Consider the following 26214-nt stretch of genomic DNA (forward strand, 5'->3'; position numbering starts at 1 on the left):
AATATATCAAGACTTAGATTCTCGCCAACAGGTCTGGCCAATTTTGTACAATATTTAAAAGCGCTCGAGACAACATTCATAGAACAAATCGTACATTATACAATGCTTCCATTACATTTTACGTTCCTCCAATGAGTTCCACCCAAAACAAGTACGTCCACTCCGAGATACCATCATCTGGATCAACAAATCGAAATTCTACGCCCCAAACGCCCACTGAAGTGAACAGAGTCAAAACGGTATGATCTGGTGATCGAGTCTGGCAGTTTTCCAACTGGTATATGAGCCGGTTCCAACAGGGGGAGCAACAATTTGAAAACGAGGTCCTCCAGTCCTGGTCATCTCCTTTTCCCGACTGACCTTCCCATTTATGCTACACAACAATCATTCAAAACGTGGTTCGCAAACAAGAATACTCCACTCACATGAACGCAGGATGACTTCCATGGATCGGACAGATTGATCGCTGTTGTGGCAGGACGACGGAACTGCAACTTGATTTCGTGACCTTCTAAAGTAGAAACGTCAATGGCCTTGACAGGCATTGGCTTAATTATGCCATGTGTCAGAAACTCCTGACGTCGAGATTCAGCCTTATGCATAGATTCAGCCTTACGCGCATGGCAGAAACAAATTACGGATAACTCACAAACACCAAGTCACGCAACGAACCAGGTCGATAAACATTATTATCATCCTTTTCAAACCGAGTGGATAGAATGTGAATATAGAATTCACATTGGAAGTCAGGATCTTCACATCCTATCCCAGCTACAGCCTCTCCTATAGCCAAGTTATACATGCGCAATCTCATCGCATTGTCAGTATCATCAACATCTTCATCGACTGGCCAGGAAATCGAAATATTGTCCCCAGTACCGGGACCACGGCGTAGACTGCCGAAGAACGATCCATAATCTGCGTCACCGAAATCAATGCCATCTGGAGCCTCGTTTAAGATTCTGTATACACATTGTTTCATGAGTTGTCGAGCTTCATGTTTAATATCATGGGAAAACCCGGATCGCTGAAAGTTAGATATATAGTCCATGAATGATTTATGGAAGAATTCGAGATTCTCCTTATGGGCGTCACCGCGCCTAGGAACGCGCAAAACAGCACGGAGATGATTGATGGCAGCATAAACATCATCGGGTGTCATACCTAGCCAATTGCATAGTACGACGAAGGTAGCTGGAACCACCATCGACCAGTTAAGTACCATTGCCAACAAGAGTTTTCGAGTATTCATCATGACTCTGGATGGAACCTTAGATAGAATCCGGGTGTACAGTGCATCGAGAAAAGCCATCGGATGATCCTCTTGTGGCAGATCAGTCATTGGATGGTTATCAATGACGTTCAGTACTTCAGAAAGCTGCGATGCTGGGCTCCCAACAGTCGCATCCTCAATATATCTGACAACTGTCTGCGCATATGCAAATAGCCCACCGGCAGCATTGGCGAGTTTCCACACGTCTTGTTCCTCAGGCCACCGGGAACTGACCGAATCTGATGCCTCTTTGATCTTCTTAAGTTTGGCGCGAAGGTACAGTTCAACGTCTTCACGAGCCTCGTCAGACTCTATGAGTATTTCCTCCTTCTCATATGCTGGCGCGACGTCGATTTGAGAAAAGAAGCAAGTGATGTGTTGCTCAGGGCGACTGGCGATAAGCCATACGAGGGGAGAGGAAGGGTACTCGATGCAGAGATCGAAGATGAGTCGGAGGAGCTCTAACTGTGTGCGAGGGTTTTTGCATTCATCGAGGCCATCAATGGCGACAAAGACGCGATCGGCTGAATTGAGTTGAGGATTGTGGATGAAAGGTTCAACAATGAGTTTGAGGAATTGCTTTGCCATCGACGATCGAAGGAGCGATGGGTCATCGGTGATCTCTGCCTGGATGAGTTGGCGGTACGGCTTGGACTTGGCTGCCAACTGATAGGAGATCGTTGCGACGGCTTTGGTTCCATCGTCGCGTCCGTTGATAGAAAAGAAGACTGATGCATGGCAGCTCACTACAAGTTTGGGAGACTCGACGACGCTCTGCAAGAGGGCCGATTTTCCAACTCCAGCAGCGCCGACGACCCAGCGCATCTTCCTCATGCCGTCACACTGATGAATGAAGTGTAGGCACCGGTCGAGTATCGCCAAACGAGTTCCGGGATGACATCGCGGGGGAGGATCGCGAGCGGATGAGTCGAACTCTGCTCCGGGTATTGTTTTCTCCAGGAAGTCTCTCATGACTGGCAGATGCAGTGATCAACAGAAGTACTTAAACATGGATATTGCTTACATTGTCGAGCTCAGATCATTATGAGTGACCGATATAAACGTTCAGAACAGGCAAACGAATTTTGCGGAGCGGATCTCACCATTTCCCGCAATGAAGGTTCCGCCCATCACAGTGAAATTTTGAGCTTGATTGAACATAGCTGGGTTCTGGTGCTGCGGCAATGGCGAATAATAGTCGGAAGATTGTTTCAGTATCAAGTTGTGGTTGGAAGAAGATGCGAGGAAGTTGGGTTGCTGGACAGCGGGGCCGTGCGCTTCCGGCATTCGTATCGCGTTCGGTGGCACAAAGCCACTTGAGGTGACTGGCTGCAGCACCTGAGAAGGTTGAGCATTGGAGTAGTCACCGACAAGGCGGTCAGTGGAATTTTGATGATCGATGGGATTCCTAGGAACTGATGGGTGACTCGGAGAAGCGCCAGTGGCCGTGGCATTCATGTCCTCCCCGGGTATACTGGCAAGTCCAGAGGAATGGCGAGAGGGAAAAGCTGGGGCAGAGTCGATGCGAGGAAGGGAGGTAGCTGCACCATCACGAGAACCTACTGGGGATGAACGTGGACGACGACAACGCAGGAATGGAAGATGGTTGGATAACCATGAAGACATCAAGAAAGCGAAGCGAGGAAAGATCGTCCTGCCTGTCCAGCTTGAGGCCAGTTACGTTTCGCCTGATATGAGCAATGCACACGTCGTTTTGGCATCAACATGTGTGGAACACCGCGCGAGGAACGAGCGCGGCGTGATTTCTCGGTCGTGCGTCCGTGTGTCCTGTGTCCCAATTCCTGCTTAGTAATACGAACACTACGAACACGTCTAAACTAACTCTTTACTATTACTACTACCACTATTCTTCCTCTCCTACGGTGTTTCATACATCGACTAGACTTCAATTTATCTTCTTTTTTACCACCCACCCGATCCCCACGTACAGAATAATTGACTTCTCCAAGACGAGGGTATTGGCAGAGGTGAACAGACAAGAGTCGTGCCCGGGGTGACCCGATCGCTCCCCTTGTTCTGATCTCACCGCCTGGGATCCGGAGGCTCTTAGAGCCTTCGATCTCCCATTTCCCAATCTCTACTGCCTTACCCTCTCACTCGGAACAATACAACCCTATCCGGCCACAACGAGAGTAACGCCGTGTCAGGCCACTTGGCTTTATTTAACCAGATGATATGATATCCACCCATCACGTTTACAACGCCTAGAAGCTGCCTATTACTCTCCGATTTCAAGCTTGATAATTACATGGTACATTGCAGATGACACCATCATTTTCATGATGTGAAGGTGTTGTCTTCTATGTTGCTCATGGTCCAGGAGGCCCTGGCCGACGATATCAGCTATCTTCAACATAGTCACGACGGCCCCGAAACCTCAGCACCAGGTGGCACGAGCTCGCAGAAAGGTTGTTCAGCAAGCTAGAAATGCAATCGATGCCGACGAGTACTAACTTGAGTTCCTTCCCCGCACGCCGTTCCCCTCGTGTAAATATTTAAACTACGAGCCCCTCATATGTGCGTTTACCCTATATTCTCGGGCTCGTTCCTCTGGTTCATTTTTCCAATGAAGGTGGATAGGTCACGATAGGTTTCAGTGCTGAACGTTTGCAACTTTCCTTTCTCAACACAAGCACATTCACAATTCGCCGCTCTGTATAACGTCGACAACTGGTAGGTTCTTTCGCAGGTCTCTATTCCAGATTAATTGCTATATTTAGGAGATTTTATCTCCTTCATGAGTTTCATAAGCGGGCTTTATTGCATCCCTACACAGGTGCTGCCCGGCTTCAAGTTAACAGCCGAACGCGGCTAGTGTGTGGAAGGAAAACTGTCGCTGCGGCCACTGGACAGCCAATGGGATAAATAACCACCAGAATGGAGAATGAAACGGGCAATGAGCTTTTATTCACCCAGTGCCTATCGACGTCATTCATTTGAAGTCGAAGCGTGCGGTTCATAGGACTCAGTGAGTCTCGACTCAACTTGAAGTACTCACGCCTGAGTCACTCTTTGAAACACTGTATCCTGTATGGACATCATTCTCTCGTTCCTCGCTTTATACTACATCTCAGACCATTCCAAATCTTTATGGCACGCAGTGGTGAACGAGAATGTTTTCTCCACCAAGGTATTGCTAGCTGAGAAGAGCTGCATCAACCGCCTGTTAGTAGGGACTGCGTGGAAGGTGCTCTGAGCATCGTATTGGCGAGTTCTCGATCTCAATGAGGATGGATAGATTGAAGCATCATACCGACTGCTGTTCTTTCCCACTTTGACGGGATAACTTGTCACTTGAACATCGGCCTGACGTGTATTGGTAGCAGCTAGCTCAACTCCTTCCATCAGCGAATTAGCCTTAAACCTGTGGTCTCTCTTTCGCGAGGGAAGTTTTGACGTCCATGAATCAACTATATTGTCTGATTTACTCTTCTGAGCAGTGAACGTCGCTTCTTCTTGTCACCATTCCAGAATCTTCATTCCTCGCATTGGCACGCTACGCAGCCGTGCACTGTGGAAGAACGCACGAGGAATGAGCGCGGTCTGATTTTTCGGAGCGACGACCGTGTGTGTGAACCATATGATCAGTTATGATTAGAGTGACACGTCACAATTTATCTCTTCTACTTTTACTACTCTATCGGTGCGGTCCTATACGGTTCCGCACCTCTACGTCTTTTATTTTTATGTTCTCCTTTGAGGACAACCTATGCCCGCATGATGGCCTCTTTTAGAGCAATCTACGCTCTTGGTGAACCTAAGTCTTCACCTACGTTCTATGCCCACCTGATGGCTTTTTGGAGCAACCTTCGCTCTTGGTGAACCTAAGTCTTCACCCATATTCTATGCCCACTTGATGGCCTTTTAGAGCAAACTTCGCTCATATTTTTATGCCCGTTTGATGGCCTTCTTAGAACGAGTTTCACTCTGGACAACTCTTGCTTGCTACCCTTGTGTGAGGGCTTGCTATGAGTTAACGGCGACTTAATGTCTTACTCCAGGTAGGTAAGCGTCCTTTTTTATCTATTTACACTCCAGACACCTCCTTTGGGGGTGAGCTCTCCCCGGAACGCGTCGGCTGTGTCGGTGCCCTCCGTTTGGGGGTGACCCGACTGCGTTCCAGCTTCGATCTCACCGCCTGGGGATCTCGGGCCCTATAGCCTAAGACCCTCAATCCCAACTCGTAATGTTGGTTGACTGGTGACTATCCGGCTCGCGACGAAAATTGAGATCGGTTCCTCGAGTATGCGTGAATCACATTTCGATTTTTATTATTATCTGAATTATTCAATCGAGGCTGCTGTAATGCATAGTGTACCAGGTCCATATTCGCCTGCATACGCCAAGAGATCCGAGGAACGCGAGATTCGTATCCCCATAGCTTATCTGAATGCCAAATGATGGAGTCGATAGCGTATCGAACATGTAATTCCTGAAATTGGTGGACTATGTATATAAGTGTTGGAGACCATGACAGGAGAGGATAGTTCATTACAACTCTTACCGATTCGACTGAGATATGTTCTGACCTGACTAGGAAGGACCTCCACCTCCTACTGGCCATAGACCATTACTCTCATGTGAGTTTCCCCGCAAAGATAGCGTCTTGATACGAATATTCAATAGAGCCGTGTGAACCGCAACATATTCTTGTTGCAGGCGTGCTTTCGACCACCAAACCAAAAAGAAAACCAAAGAGCTGATCAATCTAGGAAGAATAAAAGTAGCAATCGAACTGAAGGACGACGACCAAAACCCATCAAATACCGGTCAAACGCAAACCGTAGATGATCCTTGTAGATGAGAAACACCCGAGTCCCGCTCATTCACGATCAGTCAACTGGCGTGAACCTGAAGTTCACACGATCAGCCGAAGTGGTTCATCATGAGCCAGTAGATCAACGCGCTCGATGGTTTAGTAGCTATCCAATACTCGGTTTGGACGCCCGATTGTATTTGGGATGCGTTGGAAGTACTGTCGGGTCGGGTCGGGTAAGAGTCATGCATAGAACTATGCACTGGTATCGACTGGGATTTGGTCTCGCCTTGGAATGAACAAAAGTCCTCTCCATCCCAAACCCCTTCGTATGCCTATCAGCGCAATTCCACTCCCGGTTATAAAGGCCACGAAGCTCCTAGCGGTGACCTGACTCCAAAGTCCCTTTCATCTGGCATTTCCACAAGCGACGGGATGCCCCCGTCAGGAAACGTCGAAAGGGATGAATATGTCAAGAGCAACGATAAGGTCGCAGCCGCGAGAAGGAAAAGGAAGACAATTGCATAAAACTACGCATTGGCACCGATCGGGGTTTGGTCTGCTCATGGTGGAAGACACGAGAAAAATGCTGCGAATCGCTGACTCGTGTCGGCCAAGGGTAACTGTAGCATGCTGACCTGCCCTAATCCAGCACGGAAGCTCCCGAAACAGTCTCAGCGTCAAAACCTCCTAGGCGTTAGTACTTTAGTCCTTACAGTGAAAGGCTAAACGTAGAGCACATGTTACTCCAGCCAGCTGACACAGCCTGCAAACCACAACCAGCAGTTTCCTAGATGAAAGCTGTTGACTCCGTCAGAGTGACAATCGATATCTACTCAGAAACCAATCAATTGCAGTAAGTATGTATCCTTTCGCCGACGAAACGTTGCCTTTTGAGGTCGACAATATGCGCGAGAGTGGTAAATCTGTTAATGATAATGATACGCTGGTGCCAATGAGCCTCAGTGGTTGAGGTATGTCGGCAGGAACGGGGTATACGTAAAGGGCGTCATCGGAAGCATTGTCGTCAGGGTTTCAATGAAGGTAAACTGGCTTTTGAATGCATTCAAAATATCGTGTAATAATACGTTCGTCTTCTACACACATCATTCTCAGTCGCTCACAGTCGGCGACTCTCATTCCAATGCCGTTTAGCGTCAGGCTTTTGCAACGCATAGGTAGTGCTTGAAGCGGATGTTCTAGGGGTACTCGGGGTATTAATATCTCCACACAGATATCTTGGTTTAATTCCGCGGTTTCATCCGTGCCAACGCAAACTCAAGACAGGAACGAGGGCGCGTGGAAGGGATAGCTTGCTGTTGCCGGGGAACAAGTGACGTAATCCCAGCCTGGGCGTGGAAAGTGATAGAGGGGTCTGGTTATCCCAGGGTTATTCATCGGACAAACTCAGTGGTCGTTGCACCTGTTGTAGTAAGCTCCAGCGCGACTACCTATGAAAGTCCGAAATATTCTTTGAATTGGACCGCAGTCCTCTTCCCATACCTTTGTGCCAGACTGATACTCCGATGAGGGGTTTTTACCGTCTTTATGGAAGAGAAATCATTCCCCGCTGTATTCCGAACACTACTCCGAGTTCTCAATCCCTGTACTACCAAGCGAACCGGAAATTCAGTGCACTTGAAACACCTTGATCGTCAGTACTGTACCTGTATTCAGTTATCGTTATCGTTCGTTCCAAACCGCATATAGCAAAACTCCAGGAACTTGCCGCCAAGCCTCGAAGGTGATGCTTCTTATCCGCATCATCCCTGAGACCGTACCCAATTCCGCGCGAAATTTTGGAGAGCCTTAGGTATTTTCCTGAAAAGATAACAAGAGAATAGACCAGAAACGTTCAAATCCATCATCAAAAATCGTGAGAAACCACAAAGTTCGCGGGCAAAAAATCCCGGAGTTCTTCGTGGGGACGGATCGGATATACAAATTATCTTGGCCTTTCGCAAGTTATACACATGCCACGACCCAAATGAAGGTATGACCGCTATGCAATGCGGTTTGCGTTCTTGTCTTCTACCATGTCGCTGAACTTCTGCCTGTTCCTCGTTTTATCAGCTCTACTCTGCACTGTCCGAGGCCAATCATCGGATACCACTATTCATCTCTTCACGAGTAATTCTTGTACTGGGAGCCATCTGTCATGCGGTGGAATTCCCCCGGGCGGATGTTGCACGACCGGTGGGGATTTATTTGCATCTGCATTCCTAGTTACCTCAAGATCAGCATCGTAAGTACTCAGTGAAACTGTTCTCTGTTTGGGTCGCAATCAACTCATTCCGACTAGCATCGTTGTCCATTCAGACACGCACTGTTCAGGCATTGCCAAGTCAGGTGGTAAATTCAAGTGTGTTCAGCCAAGTTTCGCATGTAATGCTTTTCATCAATCTATGAAACCGTTGATACTCATTTCATTACTCTAGTTTCGGCTTCGCATTGGACTCGGTCTAATTCCAATCGCGATGAGACCGAAACCTTTACCAACTCCTCACTTTGTCAGAGACCGGATACAATCACACTCATCGATATCAATGGGAAAGCGGTCAATATCACGATTCCTGAGGGAGAAAACACAGAATATGAACATGAATTTGCTATGGGGAACTACGCCACTTTGATGGAAATGGCGAACATCAGCCGTCTACTGCACTTTTAGAGGCAGTCCTCTATGCCTATGATCCCCTGTAGGACGGCATTGGGGTGGATACAGGGAGTGTATTCTTAGGTGTGCATTCACTCGGCTATGGACGAACTTACAATACATCACGCGGTTACTACTACAGCGAAGGTAGTTCGTGGGCACATTCTATTTTCTACTATGTTCATTCGTGGCTATACATTATTTGAGTTCGTGTCTCGCAAACCGCATGAGTGACAGACAAAAAGGCTTGGTGATAACTTGGTGGTCGCATCGCAACCGTGTGTGTGAAGATTGAAATAGATAGAACTCGATTTTTTTGTTCTACCACCACCATTCGTCTTTTCCAGACTTTGGTAGAGAACAACTATCAACCTGCTATGAGCCGCTCATTTCGTCATCAAGAAGTCAGAGAGCCTTTTTATACCGCATTTTTGTAAGATCTCACCCGACAAACTTTCTCGAGGGCAATGAAGGCTTATGTTTAAAAAATAAATCTGCCAGACTCATTCACTCGTATATATTGGAGACTCTTCGTCAAGAACATGCCGTGTAACAGAGAACATGAAGAGGCCGTTGAGGTAGAGGGTCACGGCGCCTTCACTAAGGCAAGGAGAGATAGAGAGAAGGGTCGAGGAATTACGATAGACTCAAGGTATCTATTCAGAAGGAAGAAAAAGTCAGTAAATGTATCAATATATATAGTTGTTCTATATTAAGAAACGATGGAAGCGCGTGGCTTTCAGACCACTTATTCATAACTACCAGATAGTAGGAAATTTTCTTCTCTCTAAGGCATAATTCAACCCGCAAGAAGGGACTAAACCCGCCGGTCACCATACAACCCGGACCAAAATATACTGTACTTGAAAAGGCATCAGCTTCATATCAGATCTACTTTGTCCAACGTGGTGCAGGTGATTCCCTTGGATGGCTTAATTTGTGCAGGTCAAGTTTAGTTTCGTATAAACTTTCCCATCTGAGGCTACATCAAATCATTAATGCGGGCATTATGGAATCGGTTCTTCGGAAGAAATTCTGGTGAGAAAACCCGACGTGGCCCAGACAACCGCGCGGTGATATTTTTCCTTCTTATACCTTCAGGTTCTGAAAGCAGTGAGTACGGGAACCATATGGTGACAATGATTCAAAGACTAAAGTAATGTCAAATAAGTGATAAGTCTGATATAGATAGAGTTCAAGGGAAATGCAAAACCTAATTAAAGCACGTTACCAAAGAAGACTTCCTCTCAACCACGCCCTGCGATCTTACTCTCCAATGACCTTCTCTTCGTCGCCAATTCGCTGATGCCAAATTCTATGTCATATGTTTGTTCTTGCCTCCAAAAAACGCCGAGGAGCGTGCCGCATCATAACAATCGATATCGAGATAAAAACGATCCGGATTGAATCCTTATCTTATAAAGTCCCAACAGTCCTCGATTTCACCGATTTCGACTCTTTCGCACTATCTCAGGGTGACAGGACGCCATGGTTCTTTGTTACCGCTTTTGTGTTTTTCGTTCCACAGTGGGGTCTAGGCCTGGGTGGAGAAACCGGTGTGGTTCTCGTGTTTGGTAGGTATGTGGCATTCTTCTACTCATGATACCGCCACTTACCGAAGGACGTGAATGTTTCGAAACCATTCCGAGGTTCTTCTCCCTTCACGTAACGACCACGCTATTCAGAACATTCGATCAACCTTCGGTCCCTGAACCTCTCCCAAAACGGTCTTCACTCACCATTCGTCACCACAGTTTTCGCAAAACCGCTCAACGCGTATTTGTCTCCCACCGCTGAACAGACATCGCATTGCCGCGTCAACTTGGCTCTACAACAGTCTCATAGAATCTGATAGCCGACAACGGTCTAAAACCTCGTTTCTGACACTCACTGACAGGACCTCCTAGTGTTGGGCGTTGAACGTTCGTTGACGGCTTGGCTCGAAATTGAGAGCTTGTTTCTACGGCCTAATGTAACACGCCAAAAGCGTTACCGGTATTCCTGAGAAACCGTGGAGGGAAGAATTAAGGAACTCTTCGACTGAATTGCAACAGTGCAATGTTCCTCCACAATTACGTTGATTCCGGTTCGGTGCTGTGATGATGTCGATGAAGGTTTGAAGGTTTGAATAAGACCCAGAGTTGATGTTATCTATTGATGATGACACTAGAACTGATATTTCTTATAGAAGAAGGAACATGCGGGTTTTCTAGAAATCTTCTAACCTCCTCCGTACTTGATATCTGAACCGCTCGATTGTTTTCATCGGGTGCGCCCATGGCAGAACGGAGTCGGCGTTTGAATTACGTCTATTAGTCATGAGTCTCGGCCCATTGAAGGCTGGGGGTGGGATATTGTGCAAGTTAGGGGCTCAACGATTCTCACCATCAACTCACCGTTCACAAACACGCATCACATTGTCGCTATATAGGTATATGTGTTGTTTTATGACTGTCATATAAGTAATCATCATTCAAGATTTGACGTCTGATAGTCTGACATTCACAATGGAGGGAAGCCTCTCATCTCTTGTTATCAAGGAGATGGCCGTGTAATCTCTGTGAGTCACGGCGCATATGAATTGAATGCCCTCATACGCCCCTTTATAGTGCTAGGCGTCCAGACGCACAATAGATGGATCGAATTTTAGCCGCTGTAATGTTTCATGGTTTCCTTATTACAGCCCTGGGATATTTTTAATTTTGGTGACCGTGTTTAGCGAGATAGGGCGACCGGCGACCCCCGCATCTTTCCGTTGTATCTAAATGACTGTTCCCATACAAATTTCTGTGTCAGACATCTCCTCTTCCGATGGTAGAATGTTCTCAGAGAGATAACAGACATGTTTGGCCTTTTTCGTTGATCACCTGGTTTATTAACCGAACAGTGGTCTATATCCTGGTCCATCACGATCATCAGTTGATTGTACTTTCGCATCCTACCGAAAAGCCTAGACACCTTTGATATCATACATCACAAAGAGGAGGGGCGATTTAGTTGTCGATAAATCATCAAGCACCCCTTCAATCTGTCATCGGCAACTCAATATTTTTATCTTTTCATATTGCCTCATTTCGCTTGTTTGTCTCCCTTTTTTTGGTTACAAGATCCGATTATTTGTTTTGATAAAAACCTGATGGTATCGAAGTTTCCGTCTGAACGGGTGTAATTGTCAACTACATATATATGAAACCCCTCATTTTCATTATGTTTTTTGGTAGTACTTATATCCGACTCGGTCAAGTTTTTTTCTTTCTCACAGGGTGTCATCATTCGTTGTCAATACGCCCACAAACTTAACTCCATTTTTTTCTGTTATGAAGGAATAGCATGTCTTTTTGTCAAATAAGTATTCGTACTCACATCAAATCTATTGTGTTACGTCGGAACAAGTGCAACCGCACCCGCATCGCAATGATTGCGATCCATAAACTACATCTAATCATTCTCAATTCGTGATAGACAGTAGACAGCTCAATCAAGTTGGGAACAACATTCAAAACTCGATGTCAAGTTGTCAACACACACACAACTCCAAAGCGAAACAAAACAAAAAACACGGAAGGGGCAGATTCGCGGGATGAATATTATATTACTATAGAAGGTTCAAGTGGCATAGAGTTTCTCCTCGGACTTTCCTATATAATCTGCCAGGCTACTTCTTTGACTGTTGATTCACCATTATTCTCGGTGGAGATTTTTTGGCGTTTGTGAGTACATATGATGAATGAATTATATTGTGATGGAACTTATTATGATGTTTTTGATGGCCGTCGACGGTCGAACGACGCGTCCTCTAGGCATGTACAAAAACATCATTGATATACAATCTTTCTCGGACCGAATTACGACAAGTCCGATTATGAATGAATGGTTGGTAAGAAAAACAAATCACAAAAGGGAAAAAAAGAATTATGTTGTTGTCGTCGCCAATATTCATGATAAAAGACGCCTCCTCCATTCTGGTTGTTCATTCATGCGAGTTCCGGGGACGGCTAAGAAAAGAGTCATACCGAACCGAATGATGTACATAAGTAAAGCGGTCAATGTACCTTCGAGTCCGGTACGATTATCCGATGGCATCCTTGAACTTTCGTACGCACCGGGGCAAAATTCTTTTAGCAATTTACTTTATCAGGTGAATATCGAGTTGAACCAAGTCAAACAGGCCGTCGGCTAGTCACCGACCAAAGGACGGCCCCAATATGGAGGCGAATAAATTACGGCAAAGAGGCCAAAGTTCCATTTTTACGCAGACTCTAGACCCAAACTGGTGGATTATTCCGTCGATCAATACTCGGGGGAGTGGCACATATTTGGAGTGATTTGGAGGCGCCATAAACCTCGTCGCATGACACCAAATATGGACAAGTTCTAACAATGCACAACGTCTAATCAGTTTTAGCACCTAAATCGGCATTCGGCATCCGGTTACTTTTTTCTGTAAGAAAACGCCACCCTTATGGTGCAAACGGTGTTTCAAAGGATGTAGATTGCCGGGGTGGTGTTGGTTTGGAAATGGACAAGTATTTTTAGGAACAGAAAAGGGGGTGTTGTGACAGCGGTGTGCAGAATGAAGGCCGGAAGGAAAGCTGGCGGCGGAGTTGGAGAATGTCCCCGCTGCCTGTGAGCTGGCGAGGCAGGAGGAAGGACAGCCCTGAGCCGGCCTACTTAAGCTTTCCCCTCATCTCCTCCTCACTCCCATGGCCCAGTCCAGACTTGCAGACGCTCTTCACTCCATCCAGGAGGACTACTCCCGAGTTCATGCAGAGCGCAATGCTCTCCGCTACGAGCTCTCTCGTATCACAACCCTTGGTGAGCCTACTCTTATCCTCATCCATTCCACGCTGACTATAGGTCTCAGCCAGCGAACAAGACTCTGAACTCAGTATGATCAGACGGGCTATATGGAACCTCCAGAATCAACTGCAACAGTACCACCAACGTTTCGAAGAGGAGCGACTCAAGTTGTTTGATGAACTGAGGCAACAAAGGGCAGCCGCGGGCCTACCACCACCCTCTCCCCTCCGTGAACTCTTAAACCCCGTCTCGCTACCTGCCCACCCACTCCCCGACGACTTGGCGCGGGATACTGTAAAGACCCGAGGGAGAGACTATCCTGATTTCGAAAGCGACGAACGCCGGGAGCCAAAGCGAATGAGACCGAACAGAGGTGAGAGCTTTTTTCGTTGTTATGCCAGGAATACATGTTCAATGCCGTTCCAGACATGCCCGCACCACCTCTAACAACTTCGAAACCATATCCCCGTACTCCTCCACCCCAGAAATCATCACTCCCACCCCACATCACCACTCCCACCACCGCTCCTCCATTACCGGATGACCTATCCCTACTCAACGTACCTCCCGAATATCGAAAAGAGTCCACCGATTACACAATAACATTCAATCCCCGGCTTCCTAGGACCATGGACCTCGATTTGGTGTGCTCTATTCCTCATCCAAGGTGAGAGAATTTTATCGCCCCCCCCCCCCCCCAGCCAATCATGTGTGTGTCTGATCGCCCCTAACTGTCTAGCGTGGTATGCTCGATACAATTCTCACCCGATGGTCGTCGTGTTGCTACAGGTTGTAATCAAGCTGCTCATATATACGATGCAAAAACCGGTACACAAATCTGGTATGTTCATTTTTATTACAGTCAAATACTTCATTTAATGACTCGTTCTAGTTCGCTCATCGATCCTTCACTTCCGAAAGATGGAGACCTTTACATTCGTAGTGTTCGTTTTAGTCCTGATGGAGAATATTTAGCTACGGGTGGAGAAGATCAACGAGTACGAGTTGAGTATATATATTATCTCTCCTTGTTCAATTTCGCTTTTTTACATGACTTGTATTAGGTTTGGCATCTCAAATCACAATCCTTGCGTCACGTATTTGCGGGTCACACAAACGAGATCTATGCACTCGATTATGCCCAAAATGGTAACTTCATAGTCTCAGGCTCAGCCGATCGGACAGCCAGACTATGGGATTTGAGAAACGACAAAAATCATAAAACATTCAAATACGAATCCAACACTATCCAAGACTGTGGTGTCACTTCCATCTCCATCATACCCACCACAACCTGTCAATTCGTAGCTGGAGGATGTTTAGATGGATGTGTGAGGATTTGGAATATTGAGACGGGGGAGGTGGTGAGAAAGTTGAGAGGACATGAGGATAGTGTTTATGCTATCAAGTTTACTGGGGATGGGAAGAGACTTGTGAGTGGGTCTTTGGATTGTAGTGTCAAGTATTGGGATACGACGAGTCTTTTGGCTCTGGATGGTTTGGGTGGGTGTGCTTTGGTTGGGAATATGAAAGGTCATCAGGTATGTTTTTTGTTTGTCAAATGTATGCGAATAACTATAACGATAATGATGTTATAGGATTATGTGTTGGCTGTGGCCTGTTCATCGGATAATCGATGGGTGGTGTCGGGTTCGAAAGATCGGTCATTGGTGTTATGGGATCCTCTAGACGGTCTACCTCGATTTAAATTACTAGGTCACAAAAACTCAGGTTCGTCCCCTTCCTCTTTTATCATTCCCTTTCTCTTGATTTTGATTCTTTTAAATATTTAGTGATTTCGGTGGATATTAATGGTCCGTATATCGCTACTGCTAGTGGGGATATGTTTTGTCGAATCTGTGAGTTCTTGAAAGTGTTCTTTTTTCAGTTTGGATGATTGAATGCGGTTTTTTTGATAGGGGCGTATTCTTCAAAAGATAGATCTCGATTGTGGCCGGATATCGCGAGAAGGTAGGTGAAGGAGAAACATAGAAGATCGTAGTGAAAGATGGGGAGTGGAGATCGGAGAGATCCCAGGTGGTAAGCTCGGAGCAGGGAACAAGTCGGGTCACCCATGGCAGGAGGGAAGGAGCCCCCAGCCGACGCGTTGACGAGACGAGCTCACCCCCATCTTTGGCGACGAGTGCCTGTTGTTGTCTGGGTAGATAGGGTCCGGGTTAAAGATAAGTTCGTTGTATAGATTGGTGCGAGAAGTTCTGTTGAACGCCAATACCGTAGAAAGGCATCTGAAGACCAACGTCCCATGGTCTTGACCACATCTGGGGGTACCCCTGCAAGTAACAGGTGTGTGGTTCCGCCGATGCGGAAACAGTGCCCAGTCAGAACTGGGAACTTGTATCTAGTCCAAATCTCGTTGCACTGATCAAGGAAGAGCTTCTTTGTTAGGATGAGGGGGCCTTTCTTCTTCATGATAGTGAATAAGGGAAGATGTTTCGGTGCCTTGTTGAGCTGTAGGTGATTGTGGAGAGCTAATAGGGGGTTGACGGAACCTTTCTGGTTAACCAAGGGAATATCTTGTCCCTTTCGGCTGGTTTTCGTAGATGGTAGGTTTAGTATCCAAGTATGCTTGTTGCCAGAGGAGAGCCTGACCGAATGCCTGCGAGGTAGAGATGCGAGTGAAGATTTTTGGCTGGAAGTTGGTAACAATTCCCCCAGTCTGCACTGGCCCCAAAAGGCCGTACATGCGCAAGCTAATATGGCAACATCCGTTGGGTTTCTCGGGTCTAGATGCCGCGCTAGTGTCTCAAGTGCCCGGATAGAGACGGGAGGGCGCTTTGGGCGAATGGATTGGGGGTTAGTGTTGTGTATTCCCCGTAAGATCCTGTTGAGGCGTTCGCTGCCATGCCATGGCCAGTTGTGAGCTGAGTGCCAGGCCTTGAGAGCTGCTAGCCTGTTCCTTGTCGTGCTTCCTGACACTCGGCCCAGTCCGTCTGCTGTGAAGGCGCATAGTAGGGGTTCCGGAATGGGGGTCCTGAGGCTTACGGGTATGCTCTCTCGCTCGCAAAAAACCATAAAAAGGCGTACTGCTGAACGGTACGAGCGAAGGGTGGTTGGAGCCAAGCTCTTCCTAATTGCCTCATGAATTTTGTGCTTAGAGCGTGGTGATAGCGACAGGTGGGATGAAATTGGGCGTAGGGTTGTACGATGTGCGGACGTGGCTTTCGTGTACTTCGGTGGCATGGTAAGATGTATAGAGTATAGTCCTAAGTAAAGACGGGTGAGATTAGCTGACTAATATATTAGGTAATTCAGTCCTTGGTAAAATGAGTGGGGATAGACAAGAGGGAAGGTCAAAGGTATCTATTGTACGACATTTCCCATCTGGGGGAATGCCCCTTGAGGGTTTATCTGCGAGATTAAGTGCTGAAGGGGTATATAACGTTGACACCCAGGTTGAATGGGTGTGTAGGATGGTGGATATCCTCTGGAGGACTAAGTTCTGCTCGGAATTGCGTGACTTTCCTCCTTCAAGAGCGCCGATGACACCCATGTTGTCAGACTTGATAACTAAATGTAGTCCATGAAAACCTTTGTGTAAGGCCAGTCGAATGCCGAATTCCAGAGCCACAGCTTCAGCCCAGCCAATTCTGTGGAGTGGGTCCGTGTCCCAACCGGGTAAGAGCTTCCACGCGTCCCATTCCTGCTCGAAAACTACCCCGATCCCAAAGGAAGTCGAGGCGTCAACCCATATATCCAGGCTTGATGGGGGAGGCGGAGCTCTAATCGACGAGCCTGGTAGTGGTTGGCTGAGTGTCGTTTTCCACCAACGGACATCTTGTGTCGTCTTAGAGTTGGGGGTGCGCCGGCTGAATGTGGATTTTCCTTCGAAGGATGTGATGAAACGAGAGAGTGCTGGGAGGCGTGATCGACCATCTGGTAGTGCTAGTGAACAGTGCACGAGGGTTCCGAGTACTGATTCGGCCTCTTTTCGAGAGTGTGTAGTCCTAGATAACCAACCCTCCAGCTTCTGGTAGTACTTCAACCTCTTGTTCTCGGGAATATGGACCGTCTTGGCATCTATATCCCAGACAAAACCTAGATATTTGAACATAGGTGCGAACACCTGAGTTTTCTCTGGCTTCCATGGCCATCCAAGTCGTAGTGCCAGCTTTTGGATCAGGTCAAGGTCATAAGAGTAGTGGATATTCTCGCTTTGAGTAGAAGAAGAAACAGGTGAACGAAAGAATACGAAATCATCAACCCATTTGGTGCACTCTGCTGCTGTGTAGGATCTGATTATGGCTGACATAGCATCAGCAAGGCGACCAAATATGCCGCCCGAGCTTGTAGCGCCAAAGGGAGCGTTATGGTCAATGTAAAAGGCGTCGTCCCAGTGGATTATGAAATGAGGTTGTTGAGGAGGGGTGATAGGACAACATCGGAAGGCAGCGTCTACGTCCATAGTGGCTGCCTGTGTTCCGGGTGCGGAATTACGCACTATTTCCGCTACCTGGGTAAAAGTTCCCCAGTCGCATGGGAACATCGCTGAGTCAATCTCAGCGTTGACTGATGCATGTGAAGGGTCGTTGCGTGGAAAGGAAAGATCTTGAATAATTCGGAATTGATTTGGTTCTGATTTAGGAACGGTCCCTAGCGGAGATGAACGAAAGGGGCCGATCAGGTTCTCGAGGCGTGATCTCGAGAAGGGGCCAGTATACCGGCCATAAGATAACTCTTTATTAATATGCTGTACTACTGTAGACGGGTTTTCTGTAGCGGATTTATGATTGGGTGGGGTATAGGTGGAATTGATAAGGGAGCGGACCCCCATATCGAAACCGTTCTTGATGCTTGAAGGTAAATCGGAAAAGGCGTGGTATAAGTTACATTCTCGGAGCGCTGTCTCCCACGCCTCCGCTATGAGGGGGGTGACAATAATGAGAAAATCAGACGGCGGGGCACGATTGTGCTCCGTGTTCTGATCCCTTGCATAGGGTGCATTGATGCATTCCTTTGGGACAGCTCTGGGTGACGCACCCTGTTGCACCGTTATAGGCAAAGCAGTAGCGATTGCCATCACTGTCGGCATAGGTTTTTCCGTTATCACGGGAGGTGATGATAGTAGGGCGACCGTTGGTCTGAGTTGTTGATCTGCAACCCCGGGAATAATGTGGGCCGGCGCAGAGTAGACATCGCGCGGGGGATGTCCACCTGGTCTGGTGCGACCGGGGTTGTCTCTCCTGTTGGCTACTCCTTTCTGATTGCCGAGAGTTTGATGCGCCTGCTGGAAACCGACTCGACGACTGTTGAGCTCGGTTGCTTGGCTGGTGTAGGGATGTCTGCCTGGCAGTGTCTAGGTCGAGACGGTACCATAAGGCACGGTCAAACATCGCTGGATCGAGCCCTTCATGGATAGAGTTCTTTCTCAAGCTGATGTCATATTCTAACCAAGTTTGCCATCTAGACTGGTTATCTGGCGCGTCGCGAATCCGTTCGAAGTGGATCCTCCAAGGATCGTAGATCTTTGGAATGTAGCGTTGGATTAATGAAAGGAAACGTTGCCACGCCTTGTGCCAATCTTCGAATGAAAGCTTCTCTTCGTTTGTATCACTGAGGGGTTGCTCAGTTGAAACGAGGACTCCAGAAGGATTCACTTCAAAGTCTTTGCTACGGCCTTTATTCTCGGTGCCAGCACTACAATATCTGTCTGTGAGATATGTGAGCGGGATATGCTCTTGCCATCTTCTCATCATCTTCTTGTGTATGGACTCGGGTATAACAAAGGGTTGGTATCCCAATAACTTTCTAGCGATGATGTCTGGCCGGCCTTTACTCTCTACTCTTAAAGGTTTATGGGGTTCTATGATGAAACGGTCTATGTCCTGTGAAGCTATTTGGTAGGTAAGCATCGTGTTGGGATAGCAATAGGAATAGCGATAGAGGGAATAATCATTGGCGAGGTAGATCATAGGAACACGCATGTAGACGGAGGGGAGGAGTGACGTCATGCGTCTCTACCTCATCTGCAACCTCCTGGTGCCTGAGTAGTGTATCTCGGGACGTAGGTCAATGTCCCACATAATTGATAAGCACGGGGTAGCGTGCACAGCACTAGCAGTAGAAAGTATGTGCTAGGTGCCATAGGTATATGTTTAATCGGTGACGTCCAACACCCAATAGATAGTGTTGTACCTCCCCGTATGATGGTTTGATTCCACCAATGTAGGTCGATGGACAAGGGCGACACAAGTGTCGGTGGGTGATAATGAGTGAACGGAACTCACCATTGCTAGGGATGGGCCTGCTCCCTGATGGTGAACGTGGAGCAAAAAAGGTCTCAGCTGAGGATACCGATAGTGTCCGTTCTAGTCTTGGTGTCCTCTGGGGTTGGCTCCTCCGGGAGGAGGTCGCTCGTCGTCTTTGAACATGGGACCGAGGTCTATTGGTCGATGCACGGCTGACCGACCTCACGTTACGTGGCGGGGTTCGAGGAATACCTCGCCATGATGGGGAAGACTCTACATCCATCTCCGAGTCTGAATCCGTTCTGTTACCACTCGCATCGTCTGCCGGCTCGGGTGTGATAGGTCGAGGGGACGGCTGTCTATTTCCACGAGGACGCCCTCGATGGCCTCGGTTGGAAAGGAGGCGGTCCAATTGCGTAGCGCGTAAGGCATCTGGATTCTGAGCGAGGTGCTCCCTAATCCTCTCTCTTAGGGCAATCACCGTTCCATCTGGTTGGAGCGCCAGGCGTTGTGCGAGGTTCACCAGTGACGTCTTGTTCATCTGGGTCAGAGGTCGATTTGGGATGTTTGGTGCGGGAGGCATTGCCTGGTATCTTTGAAAATAGAATAGAAATAGAATAGAAAATGATAGGCAATGCGAGACGAATTCGAGTAGCGTAGTAGTAGAATAGTATGACAGGTCTAAGTGGGACAGCCGAATATAGGGGATGCCAAACATTCGCACACACACGGGCACACGCCCGAGAAATCACACCGCGCTCGTCCCTCGCGCGTTGTTCCACTAATGATTTTTTTTGAGTTTTTTTGTGTAAAATATTTGGAGTTTTTTTGTTTTGTCATTAGAATATACCATATTTTTTTTTCTTGCAACCACCTGGTCTTTTTCTTCTTCTTTGCATCACATTTAACGCAACTGCGATGTTTTTTTTTTTCTTGGGTGTATATTATACTAATTTACAATATATATAATAATTTTTTATGCATGGCCTCTCTCTGTATTCCGAAATGTATATCCGTTTTGGTTGTATTATAATTCAAGTTGTCGAAAGGACTCGACCCCTCAAATTTTATGCAAAGCCACATACATATTTTCGGGTAACTTGAAACACTTTGGGGAGGCTGTGGGCCGCATTTATGAAACTATGACCCCCCCCTTAGGAGGCGATTGAACATTGAACATTTGAACACCGGTATACACCGGTATGATGAACGTGTTTTTCATGTTTTACGTTGCTTTTGGGGGTTAAGTGATGTGAAATTATTGATATGAATCGATGACGATGACGATGATATCTCTTCCCAACTCATCACCATATGGCTATACAAAAGTGCAATTTCATCGTGCCAAAACATGTTTCTGCATTATTCGTCGGGTTGAAGGAACGATGTATTCATCACTAAACTGATAATGCCCGAGGATCAATGAAACTTTGTTCGTCTTGGATTGAGGCCAACAAGAAAATTAAAACATGCAATCATAATCGATCACTGTGATTCTGCGGAATCAAAATCAAATCAACCGAACCCGATGAATAAATAACATACGACTTGTGTGTTTCAACGAGATTGCATAGATGATTGGGAATGAAATTATGCATGCCTAGATTGATTTTGATCATGATATCAAGGTGGGCAGAATGCATATGCATATGGTGTGGTTGTTGACGTTCTTCGAAAACACCCAAGTCGGTTCGTCAGCGTCATATGCTATCTTTGGTTCAAAGGATGGGTTGATCGTGTGAATTTTGAATGGACGAGATTGAATCATTCAGCCAACTTTGTTCGCGTTCTCTAACTCAGACTGTTAGACTCCCCACCGCCCGCAATTTTAAAGAACAAAACCAATGAGCGATATCCTCGTCATGATCAGCCGGGGTGGTAAGGATCACCACCCATCGACATAGACAAACCACTCCGATATTCGAATTTCGAAATTAAAAACTAATTTACTCTCCCAAAAATTGGTGGCAAAACAGATATCGCGAGCTAATTATAGCCTCTTAACACGATGGAGGGGTGGCGGACATAGGTGATGACTTCCAGTTATATAAAGAGTGTCCCAGACTCTCAGATGTAAGAGAAGCATCACTGGCGTGATATATATTTGCGAATGAGCTATTATTGTGCTTCTAGAAAAAAATTGACTCGGATATCAAAGTAGTACTATAACATACGGTGGCGTAATTCTTGTAGAACATCGCTGGCATGCGTCCCTCACGGGCTCAACGGGGACCCAGTCGTATAAGTATACCACGAATCAACGTGGATTGAAACGAACGGATCAATTTTTCAGGGAATCAAAAGACATTGGCAGTGCAAGTTGTCATTCGTTTGATTCCGCGAGGGTGACGGATCCCCAATGCATCGGCTACTCATAAAATGCTCCTTGAAGATCGTACATAGGCACATTTCTAACCGCATTTAGGTCACGACGGACTCGGCTCTGTCTAAGCATCTAGCCACGGATCACATTTCCTCGCATCACCAGAATCTAGGCATGAGGGTGTGTTCTCTGACATGCACGACATGTCTGATCAGGCGAAGGATGCAAGGCGGCACCATGTCATCGCACGTTATTCCCCTCGGACGAGCACCAACAAAACTTCCCCAACTCAGATCCCGAAAACACTCGACAACAATGATGTTCATTCATTTACAGTACCACAACCGAGCCCAATACAAACTCACAACAAAATTCACAGAAAACTAAAGAAACAACAAAAACAAGGTATAAAATACATGTTAACAGAAAATCACAGAATGCTCAGGAGAGAAAAACGTTTGAAAAACATTCACTGATCAATACGATGCCCGTTTTCATTCATGCACCATTCCGGCCTTGCGCATGGTGGCTGGGTTCCAGCAGGTTCATCTCCAGCATCGTTAAGCAGCAAGGCGACGACTCCATGTGCCGGAACATTAGGAACAGTCATGTTTCGAGCCACGGTACCATTTTCGGTATGAGTCCACAAGTCCTAAGCCACCGGGATGAGTGTCAGGGGTCTCAAAAGCCAACGAACCACTTACACGAACTGAATATTGCCTTCCCGCACGAATCCAGGGTGATTCGGTTAGGCTGAAGGTCATGTCGGCTGGGTGATCGAGGACATTAAGCTGATATGAATAAATCGAGTTAAATTGATTGTTAATAAGTTGTTCACTTTGGAAATCACGCACCAACATGAAGACCGTTCCGTAACTGGTCTCCCCACTCCAATACTGCGCAGGATGAGTGGAGTTGCTCGTCCAATCGGGCTATTCGAAACGTCAAGCTCAATCGTCACCACCATAGGGTCAACAGATATACCCACATTAACTCCCCATCTGAAGGGGCTGATGGAAGTTCCAACAACCGGGTCTTGGTGTATCTTGATGAGTTCTTTATTCTTGAGAATCGTTATGGTCTCTTTGGTCGCTTTGGTGAGCTAGAGCGCAGTCATTAAGGATTCTTAAATCGTTCAGAAATTATGCGCTTACGTCGGTGCCCTGTCGTTGAAATTTAGTCAATAATCTGGATTTCGTGTCAGGCCTGGACTCACGATAAGAAGCGGAGACTTCATCAGCGCCCATGCAGTGAAATGAGACTTTGATTCCTCAAAATTCATTCCACCATTACCACTATTGTCTCAGTGAGCGTGAATCGACAAGATGGAATTTTCATCTTCAAACTTACACTTCGAGCTGCGGGACCCCCATATCATCAGTTTCAGCTCGTAGTAAAATGACCGGTGAAACTTACCATATCCATATCTCCATAACCGTAATAATCATTCGCCCAGGAGTAAAATGAGTTTCTGGAATAAGGATGAGCCCGCCGATCAAGATTTCGTGACAAGTGGGGTGTACGTACTGATTCAAAATGTTAGTGGTGCTGCCCCAGGAGGGATTAATGTCATCGGTTGTCTATTCATTTGGTCATACATATTGGCGTTTACAACAAATGAAAAAGGAACACTTACCCTCCAGGTCTGGCCAAGCTTCTTCGCCCATAGCCAAGGTTGCTCCTAAGAAAAATAGTTGAAGCCAGAAAGGATTACATGGCGTGAAACTGGCTCACTCGTCCCCATTGACAAAGTGAGTACAACATAGGGAGTTTTCCTGTGCGTTCGCTCAACCTACCAATGGCATCTGACATCCGCTTGAATTCTGAAAAGAGAGTGAAAACGATAGTAATTAGTGTATGTTGTAGATAGAAAGGCAGGATTCGCTCACTTCCGACCATTCCTTCCTTGATAACTTCATCAAAAGGTACTGTACCAGGCTGTGTAAGCCGACCACGAAAGCAAAGTAAGTCAGATAAGCGCGTACCAGCACAGTTATCATATCTATGGATGCGGTCAGAACCCGGCGTCAGTCCAGTATGTTAAATCAACTTACTTGAGAAGGTCGAAGCCCCACTGTTCTTGGAACAACTCAATATCTCTTTCGCAAAGCTTCAGTAAAATCATGAATAATGCAGACTATCGGGACGACGAACCTGTCTTCATTCTGGTAAGAACCTGGGTATAGTTGGCAGGTAAACCATCCAGAATCACTGTACTATAATCCTATCAGTCACTACTCGGCGCGATAGCCAGATAGCAACCTACAATGCCGGCTTTGCTAATAGTCCAATCGATTTTATTAGCCTGGTGGGAAGACCAGACAGATAATCGTTCAACTCACAATCCCATTGCATGGAGCTTGTCAGTCAATGATCGCATGCCAGAAGGGAATCGCTCTTTGTCTATTCCCAAATCTCAACTGCCATATTCCCATTGAGAACGAATGATGGATGCTTACTCGCGACAATATTACCATCGGAATCGCGTTGTTTCTCGGAATAACAATCATCAACGTTTACGTAGTTATATCCAGCGTCCTGAGAATTTTTTGAAGGGCCAATCAGCTCATTGGTGATTCAGTAGTGGCAACGCTAGAGGGAACCCACCAGTAGCCCCATGGATTTCATGAGCTTTGCGTTGTCTAGAACAATGGTCTCATTGATTTCACACTGAAACGACTAAATCAGTTTCAAGCCGAATAAGGGGCCGGAAAACGGACATGGTATGCATTCCAAGCTGCGTCAAATATATTCAGTGCCACACGGGAGTCTCAGTTTGAGATGCTTACTATTCCAGCCCATGACTGAAGGTATAACATCAGAAAAACCATAGAATGACAAGCAGGGAAAATTAATCTCACATGGAAGTCTTCCAACACCATCGTTATGGGCAGCTACTGAAAAATGGCTGAGGATAGCATAAACGACCCCTACGATCGCCAGCCCAGCAACAGTGATAGTCATAAAGATAGTGAGAGGCGTAATTGTGAGGGCGAATTTGCTCTTCTTTCCGCTAGCGGGAATATGTGTAGATTCTTACCACCGCGTTCATATATAAGCATTCGATGGACGTTAAGGAGGGAAGCTGCACATATCGAGACCTACCTACGTCCCGCTGGCTAGTACCGCCAGCTGTACTACCGAGGAGGGCTATTACTCTTTGTCAGGTCAAGTCGAATAGGTCGTAAAGCCAAAGATAGACGTACGTGAGCCCTCCTCTGAGTCTCTCGTATGCGCATCCCCACCTACCGGAATCGCATTAGCATCATTAAAGCCAATTTATAATTCGGGAGATATTCACGTTCTCCGAGCCCATGCTTGACTGCTTATACGATCACTGAGTTAGAGTGGGTTTGATGTACTTGAGGAGAACATACCGGGTGCGACTGAAAGATGTTACTTGAGAATACGTCATGGAAGAGGATCAACCTAATTGGGCTCACTTTGTTCTTGAGATACACGCTCCCCTATATCGGCCACCCCAGCAGTTAGGCGGTCTTTCTAATCAAGGAATTGACGTAGTTATCCGTACCTGATCCGCCTGAAGTCGCCATTTCCGTCGAAACGAGTGTTACAATGGTATGCCAAGGAAGCCCGGAAGAGAGAACTCAGGTCACTGAGGCCGTGTTCAATCGAGCTTTATTTCCAGTCCAACTTCAAGAGGGGGGAGCGATACGAACCACAACTGAAAGAGAATATTAATATGCGGCCAAATGCAGAGGAAGTGCGAAAAATAACCTCGGGAAGAAGAACGATCGAAACTCGGTCTGCCATGTGCCTTTCAGTACTGAGCACTACCACTGCATATAAGGACAGACATACACGGTAGCAATTCACGCTTCTCAAATTGCAAAACAACACAACTCAGAAATGCTTGAGACTTGTTATGAGCTTCAGAGAAAGGAAGAAAGAGCGGCACTATAGGAACAGCGGACTGTTGTTCTACTTACCTGAGGTCCGTCCGCCGTTCAGCAATCACGTGCTTCGTCATGTTTCGCAGCGCTTGTCGGTACCATCGGCGCAAACTGTTACTAAGGCACGGTAGGGTCGCTGTACTTGGTAGTACGTAGCTACTATTTCAGATTCTTTAAAAGAAATGGGAAGCTCAGAGAACGGTATCAGCCAGAGTAAAGGAAAGTGCAAGCATGATTGATTTCCTAATTGAGATACATGAGTGAT

General features: G+C 46.7%; 5 protein-coding genes across 5 annotated transcripts; 2 read left to right on the forward strand and 3 right to left on the reverse strand.

Annotated features, from left to right (window-relative positions):
* Positions 1 to 1260: 1260 nt before the first annotated feature.
* Positions 1261 to 2519, reverse strand: AGABI2DRAFT_207794 (hypothetical protein; the record flags this gene model as incomplete). The annotated part of the gene is made up of 3 exons (XM_006463059.1): positions 2377 to 2519; positions 2301 to 2325; positions 1261 to 2247 (listed from the first exon to the last, which is right to left on the reverse strand). A coding segment is annotated over exon 3 (984 nt), but the record flags the coding sequence as incomplete, so codon positions are not given.
* Positions 2520 to 7085: 4566 nt separating this feature from the next.
* AGABI2DRAFT_194077 (hypothetical protein) lies at positions 7086 to 7448 on the reverse strand (the record flags this gene model as incomplete). Its single annotated transcript, XM_006463060.1, has 2 exons — positions 7086 to 7327; positions 7382 to 7448. 2 exons carry the CDS (start codon positions 7446 to 7448, stop codon positions 7086 to 7088), a joined length of 309 nt encoding a protein of 102 aa, XP_006463123.1.
* A 638-nt stretch (positions 7449 to 8086) lies between these two features.
* Positions 8087 to 8721, forward strand: AGABI2DRAFT_119949 (hypothetical protein; the record flags this gene model as incomplete). The annotated part of the gene is made up of 3 exons (XM_006463061.1): positions 8087 to 8295; positions 8353 to 8435; positions 8489 to 8721. 3 exons carry the CDS (start codon positions 8087 to 8089, stop codon positions 8719 to 8721), a joined length of 525 nt encoding a protein of 174 aa, XP_006463124.1.
* Positions 8722 to 13409: 4688 nt separating this feature from the next.
* On the forward strand, positions 13410 to 15481 carry AGABI2DRAFT_119950 (hypothetical protein; the record flags this gene model as incomplete). Its single annotated transcript, XM_006463062.1, has 9 exons — positions 13410 to 13521; positions 13571 to 13879; positions 13933 to 14173; positions 14246 to 14347; positions 14399 to 14504; positions 14571 to 15047; positions 15105 to 15237; positions 15300 to 15365; positions 15426 to 15481. 9 exons carry the CDS (start codon positions 13410 to 13412, stop codon positions 15479 to 15481), a joined length of 1602 nt encoding a protein of 533 aa, XP_006463125.1.
* A 6861-nt stretch (positions 15482 to 22342) lies between these two features.
* AGABI2DRAFT_194078 (hypothetical protein) lies at positions 22343 to 25946 on the reverse strand. The gene is made up of 30 exons (XM_006463063.1): positions 25858 to 25946; positions 25774 to 25802; positions 25568 to 25656; positions 25479 to 25502; positions 25413 to 25421; positions 25337 to 25360; positions 25242 to 25280; positions 25141 to 25185; positions 24897 to 25070; positions 24825 to 24839; positions 24756 to 24772; positions 24643 to 24705; positions 24495 to 24573; positions 24378 to 24438; positions 24302 to 24314; positions 24190 to 24251; positions 24090 to 24134; positions 24021 to 24037; positions 23925 to 23963; positions 23770 to 23858; positions 23672 to 23716; positions 23563 to 23615; positions 23452 to 23506; positions 23386 to 23393; positions 23252 to 23330; positions 23190 to 23198; positions 23024 to 23137; positions 22890 to 22967; positions 22740 to 22826; positions 22343 to 22687 (listed from the first exon to the last, which is right to left on the reverse strand). The coding sequence occupies exons 3-30, from the start codon at positions 25587 to 25589 to the stop codon at positions 22505 to 22507; spliced, it is 1548 nt and encodes a 515-aa protein (XP_006463126.1). The 5' UTR covers positions 25590 to 25656; positions 25774 to 25802; positions 25858 to 25946; the 3' UTR covers positions 22343 to 22504.
* Positions 25947 to 26214: the final 268 nt, after the last annotated feature.

Source organism: Agaricus bisporus (assembly GCF_000300575.1).
Source record: "Agaricus bisporus var. bisporus H97 unplaced genomic scaffold AGABI2scaffold_8, whole genome shotgun sequence".
NCBI lineage: Eukaryota > Fungi > Basidiomycota > Agaricomycetes > Agaricales > Agaricaceae > Agaricus > Agaricus bisporus.

Bases quoted from the DNA above. Each gene is read 5' to 3' on its own strand.
- AGABI2DRAFT_194078 (XM_006463063.1), bottom strand. From the start codon at position 25,589: ATGGCGACTTCAGGCGGATCAG. The intron at 25,281-25,336 runs GTGAATATCTCC...CGATTCCGGTAG, and splicing joins CAAGCATGGGCTCGGAGAAC to GTGGGGATGCGCATACGAGA. The intron at 23,507-23,562 runs GTACGTACACCC...TCCTTATTCCAG, and splicing joins ACCACTAACATTTTGAATCA to AAACTCATTTTACTCCTGGG.